Here is a 23065-nt window from a genome sequence, read left to right as displayed (position 1 = left end):
AAGTCCCCTTCCGCCATTTTAAAGCCAGTAATGTTCCATCTCTCTGTACCTTTCTTCCGTACCTTTCTTCCGTAGTCACATCCCTCCTGGCTCTTCTGCTGCCTCCCTCTTCCACTTCTTTTTTTTTTTTGCTGTGCTGAGTGGCATGCGGGATCTTAGTTCCCTAGCCAGGGATCGAACCTGTGCCCTCAGCAGTGAAAGCGTGGAGTCCTAACCACTGGACCGCCAGGGAATCCCCTCTCTTCCACTTTTGAGGATCCTTGTGATTACAGTGGGCCCACCCAGATAATCTAGGATAATCTCCCTATTTCAGGCCAGCTGATTAATACCATTAAGTTCACCTGCAACCCCCATTCCCCTTTGCCGTGTAAGATAACGTATTCACAGGTTCTGGGGGTTAGGGTGGGGACATCCTTGGGGGTTCACTGTTGTGCCTACCACATTGTTACCTCTTACTTAGACTCCGAGCCCACCAGGGATGTAAGTTGTTTGGTTGCACTTCCTTTGCCATCCTCGAATAAATGTCTGCTGGATCATCTCCTCAGTGTAATTAGTTGTTCAATCTCTGTTTAAATATCCCTTGTGAGGGGAGCCCACTACCTCCCAGACTTTGTGTGGACAGAGCTCACATTCTCGAGAAGTTCTTCCTTTGATGGTCTCAAATAATGTCCTAAAAGCCTCCAGCCTCAGTTCTGTCTCCTGGGAGCTTTCCAGTCAAGTCCAGTCCTTCTCCCGTAGGAGTTGGAGGATGGCAAGTCCCTCCTCGCCATGAGAATGTTCTCAAGGCCAGAGGAGGTGATGCCGTCAAGGTCTGGGCTCACCCAAAGTCCTTATTGCTCAGCCCGATGAAGCTCCTGGTCTGCTTTCAGAGCTCCACAACGGCCAGGTCCTCACAGTTCTCCGGATTGACAATACCTGTGCACCCATCTCCTTCGATCTGGGAGCCGCCGAAGAACAACTGCAGACCTGGGGCATTCAGGTGAGCGCTGACTTTATGGAGTCCTTAGTACTTTTTCTTCCATCCATCCATCCATCCATCCACCTGTCTGTCCGTCTATCTATTCTATCATCCAATTATTCACAACATTTTTATTAAATACCTACCCTGTGCTCAACATGGTAGGGAATATAAGGAAGATGTCCTCTCCTTCCAATTAATTTACTTAACAGATGTGTGTTTTGGGGTGTCCACCCTGTGCTGGCCACTTAGGCGGTCACTGAGTACTACAGAGGTGACTAGGTCCCCGTGCCTGGTGTCACACTGCTCACAGAGCCCAGTGGGTGAGATAGACATGCGTCAGGTAAAGCAGAACAGTATGGTATAAGTGCTGCAGTAAAGGGATGCACAAGACATTGAAGACATTCACAGGAGAAAGTGATAAACTCAGCTCAGGGAGCAGTGGTTATGAAAGTGTCCGCCTTATAACTAAAGCAGCCCGTTATTATACTGGCAAAATGGGTTTATTCGGTAATAGCAGAAAGTTGCAATTCGGGACAGGCATGCTATAGTAAAAACTGGGCAAGTCTGGAGAAACGAAGGAAAGGACTGTTGTTTTATAGAGGTTAAAGAGAAGTTGGGAGGGGCTCTTGTAAACAAGGAGGCCAGTGGGGGAAACTGGGGGTTCCAAGTGTAGTGGCTTTTCATTGGCTGAGTTGTGACAGCCTCTGGTTGGCTGGGCTATTGCCAGGCGAGGAGAAAATCTTCCTCCTGCTGAGGTAGTAAAAGGCAGAAACCGACCTTCTTCCTGTTGGAGATGCAAGGTGATTCTCTTCGCGTTTGGAGTCTGCGGATGACAATGAGTGGTAGGGCATGAGAGCACCTCCTTCTGGCCTTCCCAACTCCAGTATAAATGAGCTTTCCTTTATTCATTCTAACAAAAGCTTTGCAGAGGAGCAGATACTTGACCTGGGCTCTTGAAGGAAAAAAAGGAGTTTGCTGGGTGGACAGGAGGAAGGGCATTTTAGGAGAAGGAACTGCTTCTGCAAAGGGAAGGGTGCGTGATCATTAGATGATAATGCAGTACCTTCAAGCATAGTGATTTGAGGCATAGGCTTCACGGGGGTTCATAGATCTGGATGCAGATCCAACTCAGCTGCTTACTGCCTGGGTGACTTTAGGCAGGTGACTTAACCTCTCTGAGCCACAGTCTCATCATCTGTAAAACGAGGGCAATATTAATACCTATTACACAGGGTTTTTGTATGGATTAAGAGAAGTAGTGCTCGAGGAACACTTGCACTGGTCCTGGCACATAGTAAATGTTCAATAAATTGTGGTATTGCTATTAAGTTCCCACAGGTGTGGTTCTTGCCCTTCTCAAATCCTCCAGCATGATGAGGCCTTCATCTTCACTGCCCAGGGAGGATTATTTATGGCTGAGGAAGCTACACTGCTAATTTTACCTTGAAGATTTGAGAGTTTACTCCTTTAAAACAGAATTGCATTATGGTTTAAAACAACATTTTATCACCATTAAAGGGAAACTTTCCAAGTTGACAATACTAGCCCCACATCAGCACATGAGCTGGTTTTGCTTCCCACGCTTCCTTTCAGCCTTTGTACAAAAGAACATTTTTCTTAAACAGTTGTCTTCAGATTGGGTTTTCTTAACTGATGAACAGTTTACATCTTGTTCTACCATGCTCCTAAATATCTCTAATGATTAAATTCTGTGTTCTTAAGCAATCCATTCTCATAGGACCTTTGCTCTATGACATTTTCTGTTTGGGCAGGAAGATGTGAATTTTCAGTATCTTGGGCTGTATTAATAGTTATTGATGGTACAGTTTGAGAATAACACCTGTGTATCAAGTGTTCACTACGGAACCAGCACCGGGCTTGTGTACCCATACACTTAGACACACATATCTATCTAAGTAAGAGAACAGAGGCCCCCAAAGATGTCCAGATAATATGTGTCTACATACTATATGTATATTTATTGTAAATATTGTATATGTATTATCTTATTTAATATGCCTGTCACTTCTACAAGTTGTACTTTGATTATCCTCATTTTATTTTATTTATTTATTTTTTAAAATTTTATTATTTTATTATTGATGGCTGGCTGACTCCATGGCCTGCACCTTAACCATTAGGCTGTCCTGGATCTGCTGTGAGGTGCTGAGCCTTGGGCTACAGGGATCCCTCTCCTGGATGTCCTCCTGGATCTCGAGCTGTCCCACCTCCCCAGTGGTGCCTGTCCTTCTCTGAGCTGGAAGCTGCACCCTGTGATTGCCACGCCGTGCTCCATGCTCCCCATTCTGCCTTTGGGGGCAGCCAGGAATGCACCTCATCCCCCTTCCACGTGATAGCCACGTGAACTGGCCACAACACCCCTGCTGGTGGGAAGGAGTGGGGTGTGGTTCTCCGTGGCTGACAGGTCTCTTTCCCTTGGGTGGCCAAGCAGGTCCCGGCTGAGCAGTACAGGAGCCTGGCTGAGAGTGCCCTCTTGGAGCCCCAAGTGAGAAGATACATCATCTACAACTCGAGGCCTATGCGGCTGGCCTTCGCTGTGGTGAGAGCGAGGGAGGCCTCTGAGGCACTGCTAAATTCGGAGCAGTGCCCTGGAGCCTGCTGGTGTGGGTCACGGGTTTGGGGGCTGGTGGCTGGGCTGCCTGGGAGAGAGCAGTACACCTGGACCTGGGTTTGGTGTAAGAGGAGATTCATGGGGGAGAGTTGTAACCAGCTCCCCATGCAGAGGATGGGAGGCAGGGTTTATTAAGGCCAGAGCTGGGGGATTGGGAATCTGTAGACCCACCCCTGAGGCTCTGGACTCAGTGTCTGGCTTTGTCAAGGCTTTCCTCCTCTCTGGCATTTGGTTTCCCCATCTGTTCAACAGATTGGTCTATTTCGGCTCTAGTCACATATGTGTGTGTGTATACATATAAACATATGTATACACCTATATATATACGTAAACACACACAGGCAGACAGAATATGGCGCAGCCGGTGTTGGAACCCGGGCACCCTGGTTTCTGCATCTGTGCTCTTAACCACTGTGACCTGCCACTCCTCTGTATGTATAAATGGTCAAAAAGCACTCTTGACTCCCATGTCCTGCTTCTGGGAGGGGAAGGGATGGCCACTGGCAGTTACTGATTTCCTAAGAAGTGCTAGGCTGTTACATAGGTTATCTTATTAACCCTTATAACAACACTGTGAAGTAGGTATTATTATCCCCATTTTACGGATGAGGAAACTGAGGCCCAGAGAGTTGTTACAACTTGTCTAAGGCCACCTAGCTGTTGAAGGATGAACGTGGGCTTCTGATTGAAATTTATCTCACTCCCAAGCCCCCCCTCCCTTCTCTGTTTTATTTGAATTCAGAGTAAGCAAGGATTTGGAGTGGCTATTCTAACCCCTTGCCTCTCCCTTTGCTTTTGAACAAAGAACAAGGGCCCATTCTCACAGACCACCCCAATCTCCCGCCCCCATCAGTCTCTGACTGGCCTTGTGAACTCGCACATCCATGGAGGGCGTCAGAAGTGGCCAGAGGGTGTCCCTTGGAATGGAGCTGCTTCGTTTGAGGACTGGTGTTGCTGACGGTGCCCTTTCTCTGGCTTCTTGCAGGTGTTCTACGTGGTGGTATGGGCCAACATCTACTCCACCAGCCAGATGTTCGCCCTGGGGAACCACTGGGTGGGTGTGCTGCTCGTGACCCTGGCTGCCATGAGCCTGACCCTGACTCTTGTGCTCATTTTCGAGAGACACCAGAGGAAGGTAAGACATCCGGGGACTCCAGCCATGCTCCCTCCAGAAAGGCTGTGTGGACAGGATAATCCCAAGTCAGATTTTTCTTTTACCTGCTTCAAAGAATTTCCCCAACCATGAAAATTCACCCTGGCCCGTGTGCCCAGTGACTAAAAGAAATCAAATCACACGTGTGATTAAATCCTTCCTGTTTTTCTCTCTGATGCCTGTGGGTTGTTTTTCTGGAAGCAGGCTGTGTTTTGAGAGAGTCTGGGAGCGGGAAGGATGACACTTTGAGGCGACTGAGCCCTTCCATGCACCTCCTCTGCCTGGGTGCTCGCCACGGCCCTGTGAGCGAGGGTGTTTCCTGGACCCACCTCACAGCATGGGGTACCTGGGGAGAGGTGGATGGACTCTGCCTGGTGCTTGGTTGACAGTTGTGTCTCATTTAACCCCAGTAACGACCTCTGAGGCAGAGAGTGGGTGGGTGATCAGGGAGTTTAGGTAACTTGTCCCAATCCCACTCTGAGTGGCAGAGTGGAGGTTCAAAGCCTGAACCCTGTGATTCCTGATCTCATTCACAAAGGAGATCGATACCCCCGGCTTAATGTGTGGTTTGCTAATTGTCTTCTGCTTCTTCAACATCTGTCTTTTGTTACTGTTGAGCACTTCATATGTGGTAGGTCATCACTAAATGCTTTACATGCATTAACTCATTAAACCCCCCAGTAAACCTCTGGGTAGAGGCTTTTACGTTCATTTTGCAGGTGAGGAACCCGAGGCTCCGAGAGGCCCAAGAAGTAGTCCAAGGTCATGCTGCTAATAAATAGCAGAGCTCGAATTCAAGGCCAGGAGGCTCAGATTCCAAGCCACATTCTCAGTCAATACCCAACTGTATTGGTGTTCTGTGGCTGTAACAGATAACCATAAATGTAGTGGCTTAAAACAACAGAAATGTGTTGTGTTACAGTTCTGTAGTTTAAAAGTTTGACGGGGCTGGGCTGCCTCCTTTCTGGAGCCTCTAGGGGGGGAATCTGTTTCCTTGTCTTTTCCAGCTCCTGGAGGCCACCTGCGTTCCTTGGCTCATGGCCCCTTCCTCCATCTTCAAAGCCAGCAGTGGTGGGTTGAGTCCTTCTCGCATTCTTGACTCTGAGTCTTCTGTCTCCCTCTTCTACTTTCAAGGCCCCCTGTGATTACATTGAGCTGTCTAGATAATCTGGGACAATCTTCCCATTTTAAGGCTAACTGATTAGCAACATTAATTCCATCTACACCCTTAATTTTTCAGTGCCAAGTAACATAAATTCACAGGTTCTGGGAAGTAGGATTTACACATCCTTGGGGGACCCTTATTCTGGCAACCACCCCTCCACTGTCTTTCCAGCTGCTTCAGAAGCTCCCCCAGCACCTGGCACAGAGCTGGACTTTGAGATCTTTAGCAAACACTCCACTCTTGCCTCACTCAGGAGGAGAGGGCGGGATGTTGGGAAATGTGGTCAGGGTTCAGGGGTATGAATTCCATTTAGTGCCTGTGCTCACAGGGACAAATAGGAACTTCATGGCTTAATCATTCTGAAAGGATCTTTGTCGGGCTTTGCGATGAGACTGACAGAATAATGCTGCCCTTGGGCTCTGCTGAAGCTCTCATGGCCCCTGTGTTTGGCCTATAAAAAAATCAGTGGGGCTGGCTGCTTCTGCAGCAAGAACCTTCTCTTGGGGAGGGGGAAGGAGCAAAGTGCCCTGCTTTATCAGGAGCAAGCAAAATATCTGGCACCTGGCAGGTGCTTCAGGGAGGCAGTTCAGGGAATGCCTGCTGTGGCTCTCTGCCTCCTTCCTCCCTTTCTTCCTTATTCAGCTGGCATTTATGAAGCCTCCGCAAGTGCCTAGGAGATGTGCTAGGCACAGGGCACAGAGACAAACAAGACCCTGGATCTTTACGTGTAGGGGCAGCGTGGAGGCCCCAGGTACATAATAGCCCTTCTGTCATCACTGTTTGTTGATCCCCTCCAGGATCCTTACTTTCTCATAAGACCATCGTTTAATGAGCACTTACTATGTGTTCTGTGTTTGGGACCTGATATCCATGCCCAACAACAACCTCACAAGGAGGCAGGTACCTCTGCCATTTGCTAGCCCTGCAGCCTGGGGTGATTTATTATTTAACCTCTCAGGGCCTTAGTTTTCTCATCTGTACAATGGGATAATAATTTTAGCTCCCTCATAGGATTGTTGGGAGAACTAAATGACTTAATACATGCAACGTGCTTATAATCTTACTTGGTGTTACATAAATGCTCACTATGTATCAACTGTTATGATTATTTACTCTTCACTAGTGGTGAAACCAAAGCTCAGAGAGGTTAAGTAACTAGTCTGTGGTCACACAGCCTTGCTCAGGTCTTCCTCTGAGCCTCAGCTCAAGGACTTCTTTATCCTCGGATCCCTCATCTCTCAGGACCATGCAGATCCCCCTTCCTGACCATTGTCACTCTTACTGTTTGTGTCCTACCCGCATCACATAGCATCCTTGAGAGCCTCAGCATTTGTACACACTGCCTTGTTTTCCCCTTGTTTGGGTCATTATTAGCCTTTTTCAAGATCAGAAGGCTTATGAAGGCAGGCAAGACTCTGTCTTTTATCCCCTAAAGAGTAAAACACATCACTAGGGTATGTTGAAAATTCCTAAAAATATTCGTTTGTGGCCAACATGGTACAGTGGAAAACATGGTGTTTTCAGTTGAGTATCGTCATCATAAAGATATTACTAGGTAACATATATCGAGTGTTCATTCTTCCAGGTGTCCTATGTGTATTAACTCATTTCATCCTTATTCTAACCCTTATTGTTCGGGGGTGTTATCTCCAATTTGGACGTGAGGGTGTGGAGGCAGAGATGGTGACTAATTTGCCCAGGGTTATATAGGTAGTTAAGAGATGGAGTCAGGACCTGAAATCTTGGTGATAGGGGTTTCTGAAAGGGTGAACACCCTTGCTAAAGTTCTAGGCAAAACAAAATATAATCACCCCTTGATTTTTATAATACAGGCAAACTTTGGAGATACTGTGGGTTTGGTTCCAGACCACTGCTATAAAGCGGATATCACAGTAAAGAGAGTCACACGAATTTTTTGGCTTTCCAGTGCATATAAAAGTTATGTTTACACTATACTGTAGTCTATTAAGTGTGTAAAAGCCCTATGTCTAAAAAAAAGCAATGCACATACCTTAGTTAAAAAATAACGCTAGTGGAAAAATGGCGTCAATAGACTTGCTCGACTCAGATTGTCACAAACATTCAGTTTGTAAAAAAAAAAAAAAAAGGCAGTATCTGTAAAGCGCAATAAAGCGAAATGCAATAAACGAGGTGTGGCATTCCTGGAAAATTCAATGTATTTTAAAACCTATTCACAAAACACTTTAGGTTTATATGTAAAATGGAATTAGGTTGGCCAGTCAGAGAATTAGGAAGAGAGTTTTTCACATGTGCTCGTGCCCAGTGGGACATTTAGGGTTCAGGTAGGCTGGGGGACAGTTCTTCCACGTGCAAAATTCTCTGTCATGGGACGTGGCCTACAGTGGAAGGCGTGTGTTTAGCATCCCTGGTCCTCGTCCCTAAGTGCCAGCATTGCCTGTCCTGTGCCTGTGACAACCGTAAGGGCCTTCTCACACATTCAGAAGCTCCCTACAGGGATCCTTCCTGTTTTGGGGACCATTGTCCTCGATTGGGTTGCCTTCTAATTGCATCTGAAAGTCCTTGTAGGGTCTTATAGAGCTTTGGGTCCTGTCACCTTTCCTCTCCTCTCCTGCCCGGTCTGCTTAGCACCTACTTTGTCATCCATGGCGTCAGTTGGTTCTGGTGGGAAAAGAAGGAGATGGATTCCCAGAGCCCCCCTCCGAGGGCCAGTCACTGGGTTAGGTAGTATGGAAAGTAGGTGCTTTATTTCCACGATCGATGCTCAAAGCTCTCCAACCCCCTCCTCCCTCAGATATGTGTGGCCCCCGACTGTGTCCCAGGCACCGGGTTAAGTGTGTCACACACACAATCTCAGTTCAATCTCACCATGTTCCTAAGGGCCGGAGATGCTTTTTATCCTTCTTCAACAACTGAAGAAAGCAAGACTCAGAAGGGACACATTTGTCCAGGGCCACACCGCCGGGAAGTAGCAGAGCTGGGCTTCACCCGAAGCTCTCTGACACTGTTGAATTTATTGTCCCAACAATGCCACAGTCTGTTTTATGGGGGAGACAATGGATGTGTCTTGGAGACCAGGATTGTCCCGTGGTGTCTCGGGGAGGGACAGTGTGTGGTTATTGCTCAGGCCCAAGAGCTCCCCGGCAGCATGGAGGTTGGGCCATGGGGCTGGCGTTTGTCTTACAGGCCAACGCCAACACGGATCTGAGGCTGGCGGCTGCCAACGGAGCCCTCCTGAGACACCGGGTGCTGCTGGGGGTGACAGACACGGTGGAAGGCTGCCAGAGTGTGATTCAGGTACTGTGTCTCGGAGTGACCTCTCCAGGGGACCCACTTCGGGGCTGGGCTCTCCCAGTCTGTGCAGTGTCCCCCGGAGTCTGCTAATGGAGATGGCGTCGGCAGCCCCTCCTTCCTCTCTGCTCCAGTGTTTCTTTCTGGAGACTCCTCTCTGGGTGGTAACCAGCAGCCTAGAACCTCCACGAGGCGGGGCTGGAAGGGAAGCTCGGCGACCATCCAAGCCACATTCCTCATTGAACATTTATTCAGCAAAGAGATGGGGCCTCCTCTGTTTCGAGCCCTCAGTACCCAGACAAGGTCCCTGGGGAGGCAGGTCAGACCCTGAGGGCCTTGTCCTCCTGGCATGGTTGTTTTCTTGGCCCCAGGGCAATGGGGAGATCTGAAGTGACTAGAGAGGTCACACAGTGGGTCTGGGACACAGCTGGGCTGGTTGAGGCCCAGGGCGCCTGAGCCTGGCTGGGGTCTGCCTGGGAGGATTGATCAATCTCCTCAGCACCACGTCCGCGTTCTTAGCTGGTGAGGGGCCCAGGGTGTGGGTACGGGTGGGCCCCCAGCGGGCACAGGGTTCGACATTTTCCAAATCTGCACACGAAGCCACTTGTCTACCAGACCCCATCGTGCAGGGGGCGGGGGGGCTCTGGGAGAGAGCAGAATGGCATGCTCACGCCGGAGACCGGGATGAATCTGGTCATCCCCAGAAGGGCAAGCCTGCAGCGAGGAGGCAGGAGGTGAGGCCCGTCTCAGAGATGGAGAGTTCAAGGTCGGGTGGGCTTTGGCCTCAGCAGTCACGGCTGCTTCTCTCCCCAGCTCTGGTTTGTCTACTTCGACCTGGAGACCTGTGTGCAGTTTTTGTCCGACCATGTTCGAGAAATGAAGACGAGCCAAGAGGTGAGATACCTTAAGTGAAAAGCAGAAAAGTAAACCAGGAGGCTAGGTTGTGTAGATTGCATTACCTCAGCGTTGGAACAAGTGTCTAAGGAAAAGTTACTTGGAGGGAAGAATACCTCTGTGGAGTCATGGTTGTTTTTGCCTAGGGAATTATGGCTGTTTTTCTCTTCCTTTTTAAAGAATTTCTTTTTAAATAGAATTATTTATTTATTTATATTTAATTTTTGGCTGCGTTGGGTCTTTGTTGTGGCGAGCGGGGGCTACTCTTCGTTGCGGTGCGCGGGCTTCTCATTGCGGTGGCTTCTCTCGTTGCAGAGCATGGGCTCTAGGCGCTTGGACTTCAGTAGTTGTGGCGCGTGGGCTCAGTAGTTGTGGCTTGCGGGCTCTAGCGCGCAGGCTCAGTAGTTGTGGCACACGGGCTTAGTTGCTCCGCGGCATGTGGAATCTTCCTGGACCAGGGCTCGAACCCATGTCCCCTGCATTGGCAGGCGGAGTCTTAACCACTGTGCCACCAGGGGAGTCCTCTTTTCCTTTTTAACTAGTCGCATTTTCCACATTTTCTACAGTGAATATAAATTTTATCTATAATAATAATAATAAATAACAGTGAGAATATATTTCATTTATAACAACAATAATAAAGATTCTGGCAGAGGAAAATACCGTATATTTAGATGACTTTCACTTGTTTGAAATCCTGAATGTTTTGAGAAGGAACGGGGAGAGTTTGCTCCAGTTCCACAGAGGAGGAAACTGAGGCTCTGAGAAGCCGCATAGCTGGTTGGTGATGCTAAGTTTGGAGCCCAGCTCGCCTGTCCTCGAGCCCTGTGCTTCTTCCCTGGGATCCATTTTCGGGCCCCCGCAAGTGCTGTAGTTGGCTTTGAAGTCAGGATCGTGGCTTAGCCCTGATCCGGACCCATTGGTTCCTGTGTGGCTTTGGGCAATTCCTTTGAGCTCCAGTTTGCTCATCTGCAACATATGGGTAAAGATTCCCACGTCCCAGGCTGCTTTGAGGAGCAGATGAGAGCATGGAAGGAAAAGTGCTTCTGACCATACTTCTGCAGGAATTTTCTGATCTCTCCAGAGTCTCCTGAGGTCAGCATCTGAGTCTGTAGACGGTCTATCCGTCCTGTGTGGGTCTGCGGTTCAGGGAACCACCCGGCATCCTCCATCCACCTAACTTAGGACACCACCGAGCCCCTCTGTGTTTCCTTTGCAGTCCTTGCTGAGAAGCAGATTGAGCCAGCTGTGTGTTGTCATGGAGACTGGGGTGAGCCCAACGGTGGCCGAGGGGCCGGAGAACCTGCTGGAGGAAGCTCCTCTCCTGCCCAGCAGTCCTCGTCCCACGGAGAGGCCACTCATGCAGACCGAGCTTCGCCAGCTTATTCCTGAGGCTGAGCCGGAGGTAACAGGCACCTGGGCCAGTCAGGTCCCCTCCTCCCCAACCAGGTGTTTGCATAGAGTCCGTGTGGGGCTCTCAAGTTCTAGATTCCTGGGGACATGCCTTTACTGGGTTGGTAGGGACCATACACGTCTTCTAGCCTACCAGTTTTCAATATTCTTTTCCTCATGCCAGCACTTTAAAAGATAGCTTAGAGGAATCATTTTATACTTATTGGGTGCCCCCTCACCCCATTTAAAAAATATCTTGGTATTCTTTCGTGTAGTTCTATTGGATATGTAGTTGCATATTGATGGATCATAGCCTACCTAACCATGAACACGTTGATGAATATTTGGGTCATTTTTAAATCTATCAATCAATCTATCATCTCTCCATCCATCTCCTTACATGGCAGTTGGATATTTAAATCTTGTATGCATCTCTGTTGAATTCCATTTCCTCCCGCTCCAGAGTTCTGTTGGGTCCTGCCACCCAAGCTGTCTGTTGGGTATGATCAAGAGCTAGTAGACCAGAAGTCTGGTAATGTGGTTTGCGGCTTGTGCAACCCTCTTCTCACCATGAGGACAGACCCACTGTCTGGGAGACATGCAGTGAGGGGCGACCTGTGGCAGGGTGTGATACAGGAGAGCAGTTGCATTTTATTTTTAGCCAATAGATTTGGGGATTAAAGGTCCAAACCAGCCCAGACTTTCCCTTTTGCATGGATGGGGAGTGGGGGGACCTGCAAATAGGACCATTATGAGAGAAAATGATAAATATATTAATCTCTTCAAAGAGCTGAAAAGATTGATAAGATCACGTTCTTTCTTGTGCATGCATGTCTGGGTTTATGTGGAATAGCTCATTAACTATGATGGGTCTTTTAAATTATTTTTTCAAATTCATTCAAACAAATAGTAATACAATTTCCTGTCATGAATATCAAGTCTCAGTGTGTGTGCACGTTTTTAAAGTAGCTGCCCTTATAAAATAGCAAAGGAAAATACAAGCAATGCCCAAGTCTCAACGTGGGCCAGACTGTCATATTTCAGGAGGAACCCAGTGTGTGCAAAAGGCGGAGAAATAGTTATAATGACCTCTTTCATTTTCACAGGTTTTTATCATGCATAAAATTCTTTAGCATATCCTCTGAAGTATAGATTATTTTCCCTTCTTCCTTGATGGGTGAAGTAAGCTTCCAAGAGGTCCGCTGACTCACCCAAGGTCGCAGAACAAGGGAGAATGTGGCAAAGTCCAAGGCAGAAACCAGTCCTATGATTCTCAGGAGGCCAATTTCTTGTCACAGTTCTTTGTTTCTTATGTTATCAATTTTAGAATAAATGGGCGGGAAGACCAATCTGAGTTAGTAAGTGGTAGGCTGTTTGACGTTTTCAACATTTTTCTAGCACAAAGGATAACTCTAAGGAAACACGGATCCTACAGAGCTAGGTGGAATTTCTGCTTTTTGAATAATGATAATGGTAGTGATATTGATGCCATTTATTGCGAATTAGGTATTGGGCTTTCTATCCATCAGTGCTTTTAGTCCTCACTCCAGCTCAACCAGAAAGGTGCTGTGACTTTCTGTCTTACTGATGAGGAAGTGGGCTAAGCAAGGTGAAGTGACTTTGCTCAGGGTCCGTCCCAGGGTGGCTGAGCTGACATTCCCATTTGGCCCTTTGATTTAAAAGCCTATTCTTGACCCCTAACTGTATTGACGTAAACAGGCTGGGTGTAACCCACACTTTACTTCATTGCATTCAGACTGGACACAAGTACTGTGAAAGACTTCCATGCCACACAAAAGAAACTGGAGCGTCTTTGCTGGAATCCCAACTGCCAGACAGGTGGATGGAACTTTAGAGACCAAATGTGTTAAGAGCACGCATTAAATACAATTAAAAAATTTTTTTTCCTCTTTTTCACTTTTTAATTTTTTTCACTGCAGTCAAATATACATAGTATAAAATTCACCGCCTTAGCTATTTTTAAGTGTACGATTCAGTAGCAGTAAGCGCATTCACATTGTTGTGCAACCATCACTACACCCTCCTCCAGAACTTCTTCATCTTCCCAAATTGAAACAACATACCCATTAAATACAAATTCTTTTACCTTACCCAGCCCCTGAAAACCACCGTTCTACTTTCTGTCTCTATGAATTTATTGCTCTCGGCGCCTCATATGAGTGGAATCATACCGTATTTGTCTTTTTGTGCTAAATCCAGTTTTGATAAGCACGTTTAATATAGGAGTACTGTCTGAAGCAGTTCAGCAGGTACTGCTGTGTATGACTTGAAGAATCCTGCCGTCAGAGGGGTATTCCCCCAACCATGCCTCCATTTACTGGTCATTTTCTTCAAGTGCATTACCTGATGTCATGTACTTTACAAAATCACAGATACTTGAAACTGGAAAAATGTGTGTGTGTGTGTGTGTGTGTGTGTGTCTGTGAGTGTGTGTGTGCACAATTGGCTGGTATAAACCAGTGGTAATTCCTCTAGTGCTTTGAGGCTCCCTAGCTTTTTGTGCACATTATTATCACCTATTAGCAGTTAGGTTACCACCTCAGAGATGTGGAAACTGACGCTGCAGGAGCTCCACAGAGCTTGAGAGCTGGAGTTCCAGACCAGATTCAGGCATCTTGCAGCTGTCCCGGGTGAGGGCCTTGCCGGGTTCTTCCTAGTGAGCATTACTGCTGGTCCAGGGGTGTAAGGACCACTTGGCGTACCCCTCATGCTTTAGACACTTTTCTGTGGCCCTCACTCTTTTTCCCTACCTCTTCCAGGAAATGGCCCAGCAGCTGCTGGCAGTGTTTGGTGGCTACTACATCCGGCTCCTGGTGACCTCTCAGCTCCCCCAGGCATTGGGCACACGACACACAGACTCTCCAAGGATTCCATGCCCCTGCCAGCTCATAGAAGCCCACATCCTGGGCACAGGGTGCTGCCCATTCCTGGCCAGGTGACCTAGGGACGAAGGTACTCATCTTCCAAGGCTGAAGGTGAGAAGTCAGGGAGGCCTCAGGAGCCCAGGGTGGCCGACGGTGAGCCCTAGGCGAGGAGAGCAGCATCTGGGGGCACTCTGAGGCTGTCAGTCGTGTCAGCACTGCGAATATTGTGCTCACTCCAGGACCCTGCACGAGAATGGCTTGTCAACGTCCCACACTGACCCCTGGCCTTTGCAGAAGCTGAGGGTCCCACTCTGAGGTACTTTCTGTGCTGCTTAGAACTGGGCATGGATGAAAGGGCCACCCGCACATCCCTTTCATTGTCTGGAGAGCCCAGGAAATGTGAAGATGACCAGACTGGACTGAATGTGTGTCCCAAGCTTGGTCTCGGGTGACGCTTCTGTCCCCACCCCCTTCTTGTCAGATGGAGACTCAGGGAGGACACTGCTCTTTGTGGCATCGCCTTGGGCCCCTTAGATTATAAGAAGCCTCTTCCCAATCTGAAGTGAAGAAGTAAATTCTGAGAATGTTCTCCATCTTTAAGTTGTTTCTTTCCTACATTTTCTGAAAAAAGATGGCGCTTGGGCTTGTATGCTAGCACCCAGGCCTCGAGGAGCAGGAAACAGACGGCCTGTAACTGCTAATGGGAATATTTGGAAGAGACTGATCCTGTCTGATTGGAGGACATATTTTGTTCACAGCATGCTTGCTTGTGGGATGGTTTCATACTGCAGACGGAGAATGGCCGTGTGTTCCTTGACACTAACACTGTCCTGGAGTGAAGCGTAATCTGTCACTTGTGGACTTCCATGAAGAGCTCAGAGGCTGCCGGGTGCTCTGCTTCTGAACAAGTTTGAAGACCCGTTGTTCCCTAGGCCCAAATCCAAAAGCCCTAGCCTGGCATTTAAAGGCTCCCCAGCACCTAAGACCTGGCCTTCATCTGCAATTTTGGCTTCATCGCCCATAAAAATCCTTCGTAGGTTGAAACTCTTTTCCTGGACTGACGTACCTGTTCCTTTGTATGTGCTGGACTCCTATGCATGCTTTTGTAAAAAAAAATTTTTTTTAATTGAGGTATGGTTGACGTAAGATATATACAAGGTTCAGGTGTACAACATAGTGATTCACCATTTTTAAATGTTATACTTCACTTACAGCTATTATAAAATATTGACTGTATCCCCTGTGTTGTACAATATATCTCTGTAGCTTATTTATTTTATACATGGTAATTTGTACCTCTTATCCCCTCCCCCTATCTTGCCCCTCCCCCTCCTATGCATGCTTTAATGCTCAGCTTTCCTTACCCCTCCTTCAGGAAGCCTTTCAACATAGCCAGACCTGCCACTCTCTGCCTCCTTTATTTTTTTATTTTTTAAAAATTACCTCTTAATCCATGAATCCAAATCATCTCACTTTTTTTTTTTTTTTTCCCACGCCACATGGCTTGGGGGATCGTAGTTCCCCGACCTTGGATTGAACCCAGGCCACCGCAGTGAAAACACCGAGTCCTAACCACTGGACCGCCAGGGAATTCCTGACTCTGCGGCCTTTAAATTCTTGATGTAGTTGCTGCTTTTACTCATGTTTTATGTTATTGATTCTGTTTTCCTGTGCATATACCTATTCTTCTAGCTAGACTATAAGCTCCTCAAGGACAAAGACTGTACCTTGTACTTTTTGTGCATGACCTGGACTTGCTAAGGAAAAAAATCCTGTGGACTGAGTGCTTTGTCATCTCTATAGTAGCTTTTGCAAATTACTCTCTGTACTCAGTTGAATGATGAAGTTGTCACAGACTGGGGTTCTGGTCCTGAACTGCCACTTTTAGCTATGTAACTTTAGGCTGGTCCTCAGTCTACACATCTGTATAGTGGGTAGATTGGATGATTCTTAATGGCCCTTTCAAAGCTAAAGATCTGGGAATTTCCATCTTTTTCTGTTCCATTTTAACCCTTGGCCTTTCTCTCTGTTATGCCTTTATCTACATACAGAAAGGTTCTATAGACCCACACAGGTGAGGTGTCCCAGACCTGATACCCCTTTGGATGGAACACTGGCCTAGCCAGCAGGAGAGCTGTATTCTCATTTCAGATCTGCTACTTCTTAGCAGTGTGACCTTGGCTAGGTTAACCTCTCTGAATGTCAGTTCACTCTATAAATGAATCTGGTGAACATGAAATGTAATTATGTGGGTGACTTACCATGTAAGAGATGAATCTGACTGTTCACTTTCTCTGGGCCAGAGAAGAGAAATCATGTACATAGACCAGCCCTTGGAAATGGCTCTTTTAGGCGTTTCTCGTCAGCCGACAAATGCTGCGGCCCGCTTTGCTCAATGAGAATTATTCATGAAGGCGATCACTGTCTTTCTCACCTGCCACAGCGGAAGTGTGGGCTGTGAATGTGATCAATAGTAGCCCATATTTATCATCCAACCATAAAACCCTGGTAAGTATAATAACAGAGAATAAAAATGTGTGTTTTGACCAAACAGCAGTTGCTCCATTTGACAGCCTCCTTAAAGGACCCTCGATGTGTTGTTTCCTGCCTTTTCCTCTCTTTAGAGTTTCTGGTGGTGTCACCCAGTGGGTAGGGCATTCAGGTGTGCCCATGAGGTACATTTCTTCGCATTTGAGCCTCAGTTTCCTCTTTTAGAAAATTCTGTGATCTCTGTCTTGCCTGCTTCACAGGGTTGCTGTGAAGATGAGATTCCACAAAGGAACGTGTGCGCCGTTTCAAAGCTCTGTGTTGATGGCGGGCGTGGAGCTGGTGAAGTTGGTGCCGTGTCGTGAAGTGGGAGCGGAGGACTTGGATTCTAGAGTCACATGTGTTCAAATCCAAGGTCTGCCACCTCGGGGCCGCGTCCTTCCCATCCTCGGGTCTCAGTCCTCAAGTGTGGAATGGGGATAAGTGTGCCCACCTGGCAGGTGATTGTGAAGATTAAATGGTATACAAAATGTAAAGTGCTTACACCTGTGAGTTGCAAACTTGAGTAAGCGCTCAAGAAATTGTTGCTATTATTATTATTTTTTTATCTCTCACTATGTCTTAAATGCTGTAGGTGCCCGACTTATGCTTTTGTGGATGATGTAGTTCATTAACAGTTAATGTTTATTCATTCTGCGTCAGACCTCAGTTACTCCAGCACCATGGGGTGTATTTATGTGAATAAAGATTCTAGTCCTTATTCTTTAATCTAGGGAAGATTCTGCTTCCCTAGCAGGGAAGTTAAGCACAAGCTGGTTGGTGACGTTGGGCCAGATGCTCACCCCCTCTGTTCTTCCTCGTGTTAAGGGGGCATGTGATAATAGGGAGATGAATTGAGGTGACGCATGCAAAGCACAAGGCCTGATTCATAGTGTGGTCCATAGTAAGGGCTCCATCATCTGATGATGACTTTTCTTCAGCTGCTGCATACTGTTTTCTACCTGTGTCTATTTGTGTGAGTTTTTACTTACCTTATTCAAATCTATATCCTTACTGATTTTGGTTGGTTGGTTCTATCAGCGACCAAGGGAGGAAACTCTCCAGCTAGGATTGTAGATTTTCTGTTTCTCCTTTTACTTTTGACCAAGTTTTTTTTTTTTTAATTACAATTGAGATGTAATTAACATACCATAAAATCCACCATTTTAAAGTATAAAATTCAGTGGTTTTTAGTATATATATTCACAAGATTGCACAAACATCACCACTATTTAATTCTAGAACATTTTCATCACATCTTCCCCCCACAGAATCCCCCTACCCATTTGTAGTCGCCCTGTTACTCCCTGTCCCCAGCCTCTGACAGTCACTGGTCTACTTTCTCTCTCTGGATTTTCCCATTCTGGACATTTCATAAATGGAATCATGCAGTTTGTGGCCTTTTATGTCTGGCTTTTTCACATAACATAATGTTTTCCAGAATCATCCATATTGTAGCATGTATCAATACTGTATCCCTTTTTAATGGTTGGATAATATTCCATTGCACGGATAGAGCAGATTTTGTCTATCCATTCATCCAGCTGGGTTATTCATCAAATCTACTTTTTGGCTATTAGGAATAATGCTGCTATGAACAACTGTGTACAAGTTTTTGTGTGAACGTGTATTTTAATTCACTTCTGACGAGTTTTGCTCTGTTATTCCATGCATACAAATTTAGAATTATTAGAACTGCCTGATGGTTTGACCCTTTTATCTTTATGAAATATCCCCCTTTAGTAGATTTTTGCCTTAAGATCTACTTTGTCTGATACATTAGCTTTCTTTTGATTGGCGATTACATAGTATATCTGGTCATCCTTTACCTTCAACTTATCTGCATCCTTATATTTAGGGTGCCCCTCTTGTGAACGTGTGGGATTAAAAAAATGCAGTCCGTTTTTTAACTGGCGTATTTACTATGCTATGTCCAGTGTGTTTCCTGATATATTAGATAGTTTTGGGCTTAAATGTTCCATCTTACTGTTTACTTACTATTGGTCCTCCCCCTCTGTGTTCTTTTTTCTGTACTATTTTTGCCTTCTTTTGCATTAAGTTTTTGTGATTTGTATAATTTCTCTTCTAGTAGCTTGTGAGGTATGTATTCTTTTCTCTTAGTGGTTACCCTAGATTACAACATGCATCCTGCACCTATGCAATTCTGTTATAAGAGGATCCTTCTATCACTTTCTGGACAATCCAGAGACCTTAGAACCTTTCTGTCTGTGGTGGTCTTGTTCTCATGGATTTCAATTCTTGCTATATTTTAAACCACAACAGACATTATTATTATTATTATTATTATTATTTTTTTTTTTTTTGTGGTCTGCGGGCCGCTCACTGTTGTGGCCCCTCCCGCTGCGGAGCACAGGCTCCGGATGCGCAGGCTCAGCGGCCATGGCTCACGGGCCCAGCCGCTCCGCGGCATGTGGGATCTTCCCGAACCGGGGCACGAACCCACGTCCCCCACATCGGCAGGTGGACTCTCAACCACTGCGCCACCAGGGAAGCCCAGACATTATTATTAATGCTTTGTATAGTCAGTGTTCATTTAGGTTTATCCACATGTTTACTTTTTATTATTCTTCATTTATTACTTTGTTATTACTCTTTATCCCTTCCTGCATTTCCACACATTTGTCTAGAATCATTCACCTACTCCCGAAACTACCTTTGGAATTTTTCTTTAGAATAGTATTTATATTTGGAAGTATTTAGAATACTTCCAAATATAAATTTAGTATTTAGTATTTAGTATTTAGTATTTAGTATTTATATTTGGAAGTACCTTTAGTATCTTCCTTCCAGTACAGATCTTCTAGTGACAGATTGAGTTTTTGTTTGCTGAGAGATCTCTATTGTGTTTTTATTTTTGAAAGAAGTTTTTGGTAAGTCAAGAATTCTAGAGTACTACAGGTTTCTGGGGTTCTTTTCAACCTTTGGAAGATGTCATCGGTTTTCATTATTTGTGAAGTCAGTTATCAGTCTTGTTGCTGTTCTTAAAATTTCCTCTTTGCTTTGGGTTTCAGTAATGGTATTTTGATGTGCCTAGGTATAACTTTTTTTATATTTATCCTGTTTGGGATTTGTAGCACATCTTGAATCTGTCATACAGTATTTTTCATCATAGCTTCTCCTCTTTTTTCTCATCTCCTTCTGGGACTCTAAGGATATGTGTGTTAAGACCTTGTCACTGTATCTCTAAGACTTTCTGTGTTCTTTTGGTTCTTTTGGTTCTTCATGATTCAGTCTGAATATGTTTTACTGACTTATCTTCCACTTCATTACTCTTACCCTCAGTTATGTTTACTCAGTTGTTAATCCTTTGAATTGAGTTCTTAATTTAAGCTATTGTAATATTCAGTCCTGTAATTTTTAACTGATTTTTTAAAAATAGTGTACAGTTCTCAGATGAAATTATCCATCTTGTCATCTGTTTTCTTCAATATTTTAAAGTCCATATTGCTGACTCCAGTATCTGGCTCTTCTGTAAGTATGTTCCTTTTGCCTTTTTGATCAGTTGGTCCTATCTTCCGGTATTCCTGGTAATTTTTTATTGAATGCTAGACACTTTTAAAAAATGAAACATTGAAGAGATGTACAAGACTCTTGATATTCCTTCAGAAAGGATTTACTTTTGCTTCTGAGAAAAGTAGAGTTGGGTTAGTTTGACTCTGGGTTTTAGTCCTAGTAAGACTTAGTCTATTTCTGGTTAGCACTGATTTGCAGGTTCTAGCTCTTCAGAGATTTTAACTGGAAACGTACTTTTAAAAACTTTTAACAGCCAATCCTCTTCCTCCAGGGTGAGCCCTCAGCCTCTAAGCAGTGAGTCTACTGAAAGCTCTGCCCAGTTTTTCAGCCTTTTAGACTCTCTTTAGGAGTTGGCAAGTGCCTTGAGGAGGTCAGAAGACCTTGATGTCCATTTCATCTCTCTGCACTTTCTTTCTCTTGAGGATCTTGGCCCCTCCAGTCCTCACTGCATTGGTAGCTCTTTGACATATTCGGACAGATTTAAGAAAAAGAAACTACAGCCTTTTAAACTGCTCTCAGTAGGAGGATTGGTCTGATACCAGCTAGTTTGCCATAGTCAGAGGTAAGGTCCAGCTGTGGCTTCCATTATTATTTTAATTGTTATTATTTGAAAATCCTCTAAAGAAAGATATCACCCTGAGGCCAAGAGCCCTTTGACAAGTTCATAGGATGTGAGCCTCCCCCCATCTTTCTGTGAAGTGGCTTCTAAATGCAGGAGGTGACATTTAAGGAGCATCTTTTATGTGCAAAGCACCTGCTGAATCTGTTGCAGAAAACAGTTCCAAGACATAAGGAACATAGGGTTTTCTGGAGGTTCCCTGGTTTCCTTTCAGCCATTGTTCTTTTAACTTTACCTGCCACATATTTCTAACCTCCTTCTGGATGTGGCCACCTGGATGTCCCATAGACTCATTTAGCTTGACATAGCGCAAGATGAAACGACCTCCTGTGTGTGGTGAACTTGGCCTCACTACCACCCCCTTCGCAGTTCTCTGCATTGCAAAAGAAGTGAAGAACTTCATTTTGCAGAATCTTCTTCCCTGTGTGGTTCCGAGTTCGAATTGGCCAGCTTTACCTGAGATATATTTTGTAACTTGGGGCTCTCGTCTCCATCTTAGGGATGCTGACCTAGTTCATACCTGTATCACTGTCTGTCTTGATTGCCTAGGCAGCCTCATTTTGGATGTCTGTATCAGTTAGGGGCCAATCAGAAGACAGAAAGCACACAGTAATTTGAATATAAGAAGTTTAATATAAAGAATTATTAACTTTAACAGGGGGTTGAAATAATGGATTGGTGAATAAGAAGTAAGAGCCTGTAAAGGATATAGAAATAACAGGTCTAAGGCATAGCCACCACCATAGAGCTGAGATAGAGGCCTCATCTCCAGCTGAGATATGGACCTTGGGAAGGACATGGCTGTGGCCCGTTGGACGCAGAGAAGTCTCTGAGATGCCATGTTGACAGAATGTTCTAGAAATCTGCCCTCTAAGGTGCTAGGGAAAGCTATCACAGAGAGATGGAGGCACTACCCCATTTGTTGGGGGTAAGTCACCGGGAGAAGCTGCTGGCTGCTAAGTGCTGTCGACCACCATATACAGCAGGATCTGGGTGCTGGAGAAGCCACGTGAACTGCCAGAGCCAGATACCCAAGGAGCTACAAGTGCTGCTCCCTGCTCAGTGAGCTCCGCGGAACAGAAGGAAGGCCCTTCCTCTTCCAGTATCTCCAGCACCGCCTACTGACGAAGCCTAACATTGCACTGGCTGCCGAGGGAAAAAGATTTAAAGGGCCCAACTCCAGTTTCGAAGAACAGGCAATGAACTGTCAATTTGGAGCCAAAAGCAATCACTGAATGTCATTCTGCCATCATTGTGAAGGGCAGCATAACTGGTTGGTTAAGAGTGTCAATTCTGGAATCAGGTGGCCTGGGTTCAAGTCTCAGCTCTGCCATTTACTATTAGTGTAATCTTCAGAGACGTGTTTAAGTTCTCTGTGTCTCAGTTTCCTAATTTGTAAAACCAGAGTAGTAACAGTACTATCCTTGTTGGGTTATTATGCTAAGTGAGTTGATATTTATAAAGCATTGAGAAGAGAAATATACCAGAGTTATACACTGCTGTTATCGTTATTGCTCACACTTCTTCAAATTGCACATCCTTCAAATGGCAGCCAGGATGGGCTTTCCATTGTAGCTATGAATCTCAGTCTATAATATTGTGGTATAAGACATCATCTTCCTTTATTCTCCTCTTCAGTGCTGGGGGCAGACACAGGGAGTGCTACTGTGTTGTCTTAACAACTCACCATGTTCATATTGCAAAAACCAGAAATATGGCTATGTCATTTTGTTGCCTAAACATTACCTTCCCTGGCTCCCCATTACCTTCTGGACAGAGTCCAACTTTCTTCTTCTGGATACAAGGGTCTTAAAGCTCTGTCCCCCTCACCTCTCCCAACACCCTGGCTTAGGTTTTCACTTTCGTCTTTCTAAGCGTCGAAGTTCGCTACTTTATACCCCTGCCAGCTTGTGTCTCTGTTTTCCAACTTTGCTTATTCTGTTCCCTCCTTCTGGAATACAATTCCCCTCTCCTCTTTGCTTGGCTAATTCCCTTTCAACTTTCAAAAAACTCAAGCACCATCTCTTCCAGGAA

General features: G+C 45.7%; 1 protein-coding gene across 3 annotated transcripts in view; it reads left to right on the top strand.

Annotated features, from left to right (window-relative positions):
- Window positions 1-21157, top strand: part of TMEM268 (transmembrane protein 268) — a 29039-nt gene extending 7882 nt beyond the window's left edge. The window contains exons 3-10 of one of the 3 annotated variants that reach the window (XR_009519811.2): window positions 870-979; window positions 3414-3521; window positions 4579-4728; window positions 9077-9187; window positions 9995-10075; window positions 11295-11480; window positions 14248-16860; window positions 17103-21157. Coding sequence is in view for 2 of the 3 variants with exons in the window: in XM_060014260.2 (XP_059870243.1) it covers window positions 870-979; window positions 3414-3521; window positions 4579-4728; window positions 9077-9187; window positions 9995-10075; window positions 11295-11480; window positions 14248-14427 (926 nt within the window). In the remaining variant the exon portion in view is untranslated. Of the gene's footprint in view, window positions 1-869; window positions 980-3413; window positions 3522-4578; window positions 4729-5753; window positions 5818-9076; window positions 9188-9994; window positions 10076-11294; window positions 11481-14247 lie in introns of all 3 variants that reach the window. The other 2 variants (XM_060014261.2, XM_060014260.2) reach the window with 2 other exon arrangements.
- Window positions 21158-23065: the final 1908 nt, after the last annotated feature.

This window comes from Delphinus delphis, chromosome 6 (assembly GCF_949987515.2).
Source record: "Delphinus delphis chromosome 6, mDelDel1.2, whole genome shotgun sequence".
Lineage (NCBI taxonomy): Eukaryota > Metazoa > Chordata > Mammalia > Artiodactyla > Delphinidae > Delphinus > Delphinus delphis.
Note: the sequence above shows the minus strand (reverse complement) of the source record. Positions and strands in the feature narration are given on the sequence as shown.